The sequence below is a fragment of the Populus alba genome, chromosome 5, assembly GCF_005239225.2.
Source record: "Populus alba chromosome 5, ASM523922v2, whole genome shotgun sequence".
In the NCBI taxonomy this organism is placed as follows: Eukaryota; Viridiplantae; Streptophyta; class Magnoliopsida; order Malpighiales; family Salicaceae; genus Populus; species Populus alba.
The window spans coordinates 11037114-11046818 of NC_133288.1; the positions used below are offsets into that span (position 1 = coordinate 11037114).

The following is a 9705-nucleotide window of genomic DNA, read 5'->3' on the forward strand; positions in this document are numbered from 1 at the left end:
TAGAGCCCATGTAGGGCGTACACCCATGCTAGGCGTGCACCCCCATGGGTTCAGGCTTCTATGTCCAAGCCAAACATGCTCAGGCTCAAGAGAGCACCCCGAGCCAAACATGCTTGGGTTTAGGCAATGCATTTCGATCCATTTCTCACCTTTAATGGGCCCAAGCCTAACACTTACCAGGGATTGTTCAAGGATCTCACACGAGTCTCTTAGTATTTTATACTAATCCAATACATATTTTTTTGAGTATAATACAACTTAAATATCAAAAGAATAAAATTACACTATATCCCCTCCTTTCTAAAAATGGACAAGATTCATGGGCTATAAATATATCATGAATCCTTTAAGTCAAATGTTCACAATCTCTTCATTCTCAATATTTTTAGCACATGTATTTTTCGAATATATCTCTCTAAAATATCATTGCACTTTCTCTTTCTACAAAGTTACTGACTTTACCATTAGAGAGTCCCGACATTCATCAAAAGGGACATTTTCTAGGTACTAGTTACTAGTCACTTGACTTACCAGATACTATCTACTACTACTAGAGCTACCGATCACCTGGCTTACCATGCACCACCCACTACTACAACAACTATCAGACACCTAACTTACCAGGCATTATCTTCTACTACCACAGCTACCAGGCACCACCTGCTACTACCACTACTACTAGTCACGTTGGCTTATTAGGTGCCACCTGCTATTATTAAAACTATCGGTTACTTGGCTTATCAGGTACCACCTACTACTATTATAATTACCGATCACCTTACTTATCAAGCACCACTTGCTACTACTACAGTTACCGGTCACTTGACTTACTAGACATCACTTGCTATCACTTACCAACCCTCTAGGCTTTTAGTATCAAGTCATCAGATATCTTGATTATAGAGAATGAATCAAATTGCTTGAACTGGGAGATTAACCAATTATCCAACGCAACAACCTTATTTCTAAACATCTTGAATTTTGAGACTCATTAATAAGTATCAAGAGTTATTTTCAATTTCATATAAAGTATTTAAGTGTTAAAAATGTAAAAAGGTTGGAACCTAACAAAATCTCCATATAACATTTAATCTCTTCAAATGTCAATGGTTGGTTTTATCAGCAAGAACGAGCAACAAATGACATCTCTAAAAGTGTCTGTTAAAAGTAAAGCGTCGTTGAGCACGCATAAGGAGCAAATTAGAATAAAAAGAGTTTGACTTTCTTAAAAAAAAGAGACAATGATGACATAACATTTGTAATTTTTTTTGTGAACTCAATCCCTTAGAAATATGTTGACTTTGGTCAAAGGCCTCCTCTCTATAATGGTCTTAGGTCTTTTTTCATTTGCAGTCCACTTCAAGATCACTTGCCCAAATGAAATTCAAAGCGGAACAATTTATAGAATGAATCTTCTTCAAACAAAGATACATTTTGACAAGATACATTTTGAAGATCACAATAATAATGACGTTATATTTATGGTTATTTTGCTCAATGAGTAATGAATAGAACATATATATTGTCAAATTTACCTTAAGAACCCGATCCAGTATAACATATTCATATCTCAATATTGATTTAACACACAATTTAAATAATGAAATTACTATTATTATTTTAAATAATATATAATACTCTTATAATAAATACTTATATCCATACTCAAAACTCCATGAATTGAATATAAAGATTTAAGTTTCTTATGATAAAATATAAAAATTGTAAAAACTCATTATCATCCATAAGAAAGGTGTCGAAATTTAGTAGCAGGAATTCAAAGTTATCATCACTTAATAATCTAGAGTCAATAGTTGAGGCACACACTAAAGAGTCGATAGTTGAGGATGTGTGCAAATTGAGATCCAAAAGGTGATTTAAATGATAACACTGCGAGAATATAAATCATACTACCAAGGTCAAAAATCCTGTTTGAACCCTCATTTTTTAAGAAGAGAGCGAGATATTGCAAAATCTCTATAAACTACATTTGTCAGCAAATTCTGAAATTCAAAATCCAAGTACTTCTGTCTGAGAACACTGCAGGTGGAAGTACAATGCAAAGAAATTGAAGTTCATGAATTCAAGCATCAATATTCAAATGTCAAAGTGCTGTTTCCACGTGCGATCATTTTAGCATCAAATATTACAAGTGCTATTCCCCGAGTTGAAGGAAACATAAATCACAAATTAGAAAATTAAAAACAAAATCAGAATTTGTTTATTTTTTTTATATCATGGTTTTAGAGAGTGACATTGTTAGTCATAGAAGAATGATCAGCTGAATCTCCTCAATTAGAACAGAGACATGCGATGCAATGGTCCAGGCCTTAGATTTTTTAGCGAACCATGTCGCCTCAATTAGAAGTGGAAGGTGGGGTGTTGTTGTTCATGAATTTTGTACAATCAAATGGCCCAATCCCTTGAGCGTTCTTCCGGCGTACCTGTAAACCATGCAAGTTATAATTATCAAACCAAATACCGGTAAATAATCAGCTTCTCTTCCATAAATTCTCAGGGTAGACTTCCCCTGCATCAGTCTCCTACACCCTTCTCAAAACAGTCATGCATTCAACCAGAAGCTAATGACCAGATTCATAAAAATTAAGTATGATTTCATCGTATCATGTGCTACTGTAGATCAATAGTGAATTAAACTCTTAACTAGAATATTATAGCAAGCAGATGAGCTCTGCTATATCTTAACTGAAATTTATAGATTTTATCACCAAGAAAATGATTTTTTAGTTCAGCTCCCAAACGAATCCTACTCGTCCACCATACCATTTACAAGACATTAATTATATAAGAAACGTCCACTCCTCCCTTGACCCACCGAAAAAATCCCATTGCATCAAGAACTTACTGACATTATTTGAAAAGAGGGTAGAGCAAACAGGATCATACCGGGGACCACGGACCAGGTTCATGTTGAACCTTGTCAGGGGGTGAATTTCGTACAGCACCACCTTTCATGGTTAGAATTTCCTGCAGAATTTTTTTAATTAGAGGCCACTACTTATGTTTCATAAAAATCATTTACTTGTAGTCTCAGTCAATTACCTCTCCAGCAGCTTCAAATGCCGCCAACCACTCATCGGAAAAAGGAACCACATTTGGTGGTGGTTTTATAACACAAGCATCTTGTTTCTTGTTTTTAACAGGTTTCTGGCTGTCATTGCAAATTTTCAGATGGATTCTGAAGAATTGGAGCATGTCTATAAAAATAACAAATCAGAGTGATTCAGATTAAAACACTTACAGTGACAATGTTGCAGCCTTGTCTTCCGTGGGGTACATTACATCCAACTCATGCTGCGCTTCAATGCTGGGACTTCTACTGGTCTGAGGAACTTTAATCAGAGCTTCCTCTGACAAAATATTCCTATCTGATAAATCAACTTCAGCATCCTGCTGGACTCTCTGACTTGATTTCTCTTTTGTTTTCATTAATAACTTAGACTTCTCATTCAAACAGCAAAACGAACTAGAGTCACAATTATCCACTGATGATGCAATTTGATGCGTGCTCTTGTCTGAAGATGAATTAAATTCCAAGGAAGTAGCTTGATCAATCAGCTCATCATCGCTCCTATTCTTACTATCCATGCTGCATTTGTAGTTTTCAATTGATGGCAGAATCTCCATGAAACCTGGCTCTGTATTAACCATAAATGTGTGCTCAGCTTTTTTATCCATATCTGAACCAGCATTTTTAATAGGAGGTACTTGAGTGTCAACGTCAAAACATCTTGATTCACACGAGCCATCACCCTGTTCTATACCAACACCCAGAACATTTTGAAGATCTCCCTTTTGCAGTTCTACAGAAGTATTATTCATGAGCAACAGGCTATCATCCGAACAAAATTCATGATTTTCCAGGGGAGCGTGCTCAATCATCACGTAAGGATTTTGAACTGCTACATGTTCTTCAAGTTCTCGAATGTCATCAACCATTACTGTAGAAGTTTTATTTGATACCAAAGGACTAATGTTACAATTGTGGCTATCAGATAACGGACTTTCTTCTGAGGACTGCACGTATGCATTTTGCATTACTGTTTCCTTTGTAATTCTATTAACTTGAGCAAGTTCATTTGTTTGTTCCATTATTTCACATTGGTGAATACCATTTAGACTTTCCACTTCACTTGCAATAGTTCCTCTGACATTTGCAATGTTACTATTACTGCATTCCCTTTGTTCTGCAAGAGATCGGCTCTTAGAATACAACATATCATCAAATGCTCTTTGACTCTGATTGTCCTGATCAGATTCACAGAAAGAAGTTATCACCTTAGTTTTCTCCATGTCTTCGTTCACATCATGCATACAAGTGGAGCAATTATTCTCTGGAATGGAAGAACCCCTTCCATTGACATCATTTCCTCGCTGTAAATAAGAGGAAACAATGAATTTTTTAACCGAAGAATCACATTTACTTACTAAACTTTTGTCCCCACTCATATCATTTATCTCAGAAGCAACCTTAACCAGCCCTTTGTCTACAGAAGATACCAAAGGGTTTTCCACATGCAAGCACTCTGACTTTCCAGCTGCATTAGAACTAGAATCTTGCTTGGCAGGTGATTTTGAACTAAGAACTCCGGAACTTTCCAATATACCTCCAGGAGCATTAACATTTGATACCATATCTTCAGCACTTTGAAGGAGATTCTTCTCCTTGGATTCTTCAGAGAAGAATCTTTTTCCATGCAATAAGTAACCATCATGTTGCAATCCACAATCATCTGCCATAGCTTGTTCTGTTACAAGGCATGGAAATGGAAGCTCTGTCTGTTTTGCAGTTTTTTCACTTGGATCTCTAATAATCATCGACGGCAGATTATACTCCGCCAAAGTGTTTGGCATACTTTTCTCGTCCCTTTTGACTGTTAGATTACCATCTACAGACTGCAGCTGCACATTTTCCACATACAATTCTGTATACAAGTTTCCACTTTCACTAGATTCATTGTTTGTGTACAGTACATCATTACAGCAAGATGGCCTATAAGGAATTTCCAGTTCAGCTGTACTACAGTCTTGGGATTTAAGAACTGCATTTGCACAATTTGAACCACGACAGTTGTTAAGCTCTTCAGCTGATCTCTCCTCAATTGAAGTACCATTATTCAAGCATAGGCTCAAACTCTCAGCATTAGAAACAAGATAAAGATGACAGGTGTCAAGCTTCATTGGCTCAGACTGTTTCACAGTCTGGTCATTAACTCCCTGCATCCTGGCTAACTGAACGTGCACTTTTTGGGTACCCTCATCACTATTAGTACTCATACCTAGAGATGGAAAATCTGAATAGTCACTGTTATCCTTGATGATTGGAATGTATTGTCTGTCTTCAATGTGATGATTGGCAGTCACACAATTTTTCTCTGAAAGACTATCAACTTCTGCTACGAGGCTAACATTGAATCTAGAATGGGGGTAGTCTAATCCAGCCGCAGTTGTATCTCTACCTTTGAGGCAAAGCTCAGTGACTTTCTTGCTGTGTTGACCTTTCTTCAGTTGTTCACAAGGGCCACCTTGTAAGAGCAACTGATTGTCATGAATGTTGTGCAACTGCTGCTGATTATCTAGCCCATCACAAGTCCTAGAGTTAAGCGGTGCCTGAAACATCTTCTCTTTATTTTTTAATTCTGAATTGCCTTTGATCTTTCCCTGTGAAGTAGGATTGACAGAAGCAGCAGCATTGCTCCTCATATTCAAGGATGCAGATGTTTCATTGGATGGTTGCCAGGGACACTGATTATTTGAGAGGGTAGCTTTGTGCAAACTAGGAATGTTAGATTTGCGAAGTTTGCCAGTTTGAGTTCTTTCTAGGAGGCTAAGCAAGCCAGCAGGTTTCGACTGCACCATAAATGAACAGAAGGGGAAAAAACAAGCATCTAATCAAACATTATTTCTGTTAAAATGCAACTTATTATATTTATGTGGTCATGTTTAAGTGAGCATACCTGACTAAAAAATCCCAGTGATGGCGATGGCATCCGCAAGCCTGATGCTTTTGTTGTTTGAGACTCTGTACATAGCATGTTTTCACTGTTGCAGGAAGCATTTTGCGAGAAAGAAACTGCAATTTTGCAGGTACTATTATCAGAGCCATTTAGTGGATGTGCAGCAACTGGACGTACAAGATCTGGGATCACTTCTGAGCAATTATTTGCTAGGTTAACCTGGGGGTGCTGTGTATTTGTTGATGAATGTTTTTTTGGCACCAGGCTGACCTGTACATATTAAAAGATCCCAAAGAAGCAAGCATATTAGAAAAATAAAGACATACTGATATGATACAGAATCTGCTAGTCTTCTGTAATCTGGAAAAAAGAAAAAAAACTAATATCTTGATATACAACCAGTAATACCAGGAACATGATATTCCAGGACACGTTTAGTATTACAAAACTTCGAAAAGTTCAGGCTCTCACTACCTTACTTCTAGCATGATGAGCAGTGGATTTTGGCAACAGTTTGTCAGAAGGACCAAGCTCCATGTCTTTTCGAACACTTCTGGTATTAGTTGAAGTGCCCTTTGATCTAATATTCTTCTGACCATTACCTACTATAAATCAACAGAAAATAGAAATATCAATTTGCTTTTCTATGTGAAATTGACTATTCAAATTCAGATATAACAGAAAAGAAACTATACATTGAACAAGAAAACCCTCTGTAAGCAAAATTTATCACCCATGAACTAATTATGAAATCTTAGTATTCTTTTGAAAGTCATGCAGATGAAAAAATAGGTTTGAAACTTACAGTAAAGACATAAAAATCTAAACCGCTTTACAGATGAAATACACAAATATACACAAAGACCACCTGGATGAGGAATCTGATTACGTTTCAAGTGGCTGGATCTAGGAGCAGCATAAACATTCGAGGGATCTGGCTTTGGAGCTAATAGTTTTGAAACTTTTGAGTCTTTTGTTGTCGCTTTAGTTTTGTTTGTAGTGGGAGGCCTTCTAAGAGTTCAAAGAAGTTAAGAATAACATTTCCATAGGAACAAATAGATTAAGAACAGCATTGATAAGCCTATGGGGACAATCCATTGTTTCATTATTTATTACAAAACAGAACCTAAAGGATATGAAGATGAAGCCACCGATCGCGGGCAACCACTGCGTTTGGATGCACTTTGACTCATGTTAGAGGCTGAAAGAATTTTTCGCTTGGCCTGAAAAGCATGTATAACAAAAAGAATAGTAAAATTTCCTTCAATTTTTAAAAAACGCGATGAATGAAACAAGAGAAATAGAACAGCTTAAGCAATAAAAAAGTATAAAGAAATGGGGTGCAGATGAGCTTGGAAAAACTAACCACAGAAGCTGGGCCAGCTTCATCTCTTGCTAATGAAACAGGTTTTGGAGAGAAGACACAAGCAGCCATGCCTCCATCGGCAAGAGTGTTTGGAGGCAATTCCTTGAACAAATTATCTTCAAGTGCTTGCATATCTGGTAACTCATTGATGCTGTCCAAACCACCGGATAGTAACTCTCTCCGTCCACGGGACACAGGCCTGTCAACTCTTGTACTGAGTGTTGATAATTCTAATGGATCTAAAACACCTGGCCAAAAAGAAAGGAACCCCAAGGTTCAATGGTAAAGTTGAGGTGCAAAACATTAGTAACCAAAGAGGACAATTGATTCCAAGGTTCATTGTTCACCTTCTTCAGTGAAAAAAGCTTTGTCCCATGCTAAGCTTTTCCGCAGATTGTATTTCTTTCGCTTCATCTGCTGTGGCTCAAGATTAAGTTTGGGCACATGTAGTTTGTCCATGGTAGCACTTTCCTCGTCAATCATAACATCCATACATGATGAGGAGCTTGATTTACAAGTATCTTGTCCATTGCACTTCATACTCTATTTCTTTCTGCACCATAAAAAAGTCAACAAGCAGAAGCTGGTGAGAACAACACGTGTGATACATGAAGGCGAGGAGTACATGTTTCTCTTACAATCCCAAAATTAAATTTTAATGTGTATCTAGCAGTAATCAACTATTCATAAGATCTCTTCAAAAAATCCAAGTTGAAGTGATAATTAGTTTTTTCAAGTAATGCCTCATAAACAAGGTTACAGCAACTTCTCCAGAACCCCACTTTGGAAAACAATTTTTTCTTTCCTTATTGGCCACACAAACATCTGAGATTCAACAGGAGAGAGCACAAATGCAATCCACATGTAGCTTTTCTATCAACTCCCAACATTAGTTCGCAGCATAGAACATAGTTCCATATTCTTCCTAAGAAAATTATCATGAAAAACTGCCTGCTGCTGCAAATCTATTTCAAGTGAGCCACATTTCCCAGAAAATCACAGTTGCAACAGAATAGTTGGGCTAAGGCGAACATTAACCTGTTATGTTCCACGAAATGATGAAGATAAGGTGTCAGTTTCAGAAGTTTTCGTATATAACTTTCCAGATTTAGAACCTAACAAAGTCTCTTCTAAGTGCAAAACCTTTGGCTGCAAATAAGATTAATCGATACAGGTTTCTTCAGAAGTAAACCTAAATAATAAAATTAATCTTCATCCAAAATGTCTTCGCCTCAGCAGTCATTTGCCTAAAAATTAAAAAACAAAATCATACTACCGATAGGATTGAACAAAAAGGAGAAATATTAACCATTGGATTTGAAGTTGAAAAAGGAAAAGAATTAGAAACCCTAATTTGAAGAAGGATGCAGCAGATACCGAGATTAGATCTGGGGACATAAAATAGGCAGGGCGTCGAAGAAGCAGCAAAGCGAACGATCTTTTCTCCTCCGCGAATCACATTTCAGTTTTTTTCTCTTCAATTACATTACAAAGACAAATGTAAAAGCCAAATTTTACTCTTTTCAGCTTATTATACTTCAGTTTGTCGGTGCTGTCAGCAATAGTAGCGGTTAGGGATTTCAGATTTGGAAATTGGGAAATGGGAAGCGGGAATTGAAAATCATACTTCTAAATTACAAAACTATCCATTCGTTTAAAAAAAAAAAATTCATATATATATATAACAAAAAAACATAAATTCTAACCGTTGGTTTTGGATTAAGAACGGCCCGGCCTGTCCATGATTCAGGAGCCCAAATTCAAGACCCACGCAACTCATCAAAAGGATTGGATTTGAATAAGGGAATCTCTAGTAATTATCTCGTCGGGATAAAAAAAAAAAAAAAAAAACGGAAATAGATGGAACATATGGGATAAGACAAAGATACGGAGTTGTGTTGGCAAGGTTATACAAGATGATGAATATTTTTGTATTTTGTTTGAATGATGAGAAACAAAATAGAACAAAATGTAGAAAAAAGTTTGTTTTATCCTTGATTTACAATGTTTGAAACAATAAATAAATACCAGTATTTTTATTTTAGTCTATAGTGAGGATTATTGTTTTTAACTAACTTGAAATAATAATTTTTTTCATCCATCAAAACCATGCTAAAAAAATTATAATCATTGTAAAAAGAGAATACATTACTAAAAAAATATAATTAAGTTATAATTTACTCAATCATTAAATCATTTTTTAAATATATTTAATAATAAAATAAATAATTAAAACAATAAATTTATCATGCAAGATAATAATTTCATCACAAATATAAATTTTTTATTATCATTCAATCCCCATCTCTTCATCATTAAATACAATTTCTTTCTTTGACAACATGATCAATTTTCATTTCT

At 36.0% G+C, this 9705-nt stretch overlaps 1 protein-coding gene across 7 annotated transcripts; it reads right to left on the bottom strand.

Annotated features, from left to right (window-relative positions):
* Positions 1-2058: 2058 nt before the first annotated feature.
* On the bottom strand, positions 2059-8980 carry LOC118045715 (uncharacterized). 7 transcript variants are annotated; one of them, XM_073409190.1, is made up of 11 exons: positions 8722-8980; positions 8383-8591; positions 7692-7897; positions 7345-7592; positions 6847-7201; positions 6458-6583; positions 5979-6248; positions 3263-5871; positions 3064-3172; positions 2908-2988; positions 2059-2444 (listed from the first exon to the last, which is right to left on the bottom strand). In XM_073409190.1, exons 6-11 carry the CDS (start codon positions 6575-6577, stop codon positions 2358-2360), a joined length of 3276 nt encoding a protein of 1091 aa, XP_073265291.1. In that variant the 5' UTR covers positions 6578-6583; positions 6847-7201; positions 7345-7592; positions 7692-7897; positions 8383-8591; positions 8722-8980; the 3' UTR covers positions 2059-2357. The 7 variants fall into 7 exon arrangements, with proteins under 7 accessions (XP_073265291.1, XP_073265292.1, XP_073265295.1 ...); XM_073409191.1 differs by lacking the exon at positions 8383-8591 and having other exon boundaries at positions 6868-7201; XM_073409194.1 differs by lacking the exon at positions 8383-8591 and having other exon boundaries at positions 6453-6583; positions 6868-7201.
* Positions 8981-9705: the final 725 nt, after the last annotated feature.

What these genes read in the sequence shown, in the direction of transcription:
- LOC118045715 (XM_073409191.1), bottom strand. Translation starts at nt 6,577, where the DNA reads ATGGTCAGAAGAATATTAGATCAAAGGGCACTTCAACTAATACCAGAA. An exon ending in CACTGCTCATCATGCTAGAA is followed by an intron (nt 6,249 to 6,457) that starts GTAAGGTAGTGA and finishes TAATATGTACAG; the next exon opens with GTCAGCCTGGTGCCAAAAAA. An exon ending in AAGGCTGCAACATTGTCACT is followed by an intron (nt 3,173 to 3,262) that starts GTAAGTGTTTTA and finishes TTGCAATGACAG; the next exon opens with CCAGAAACCTGTTAAAAACA.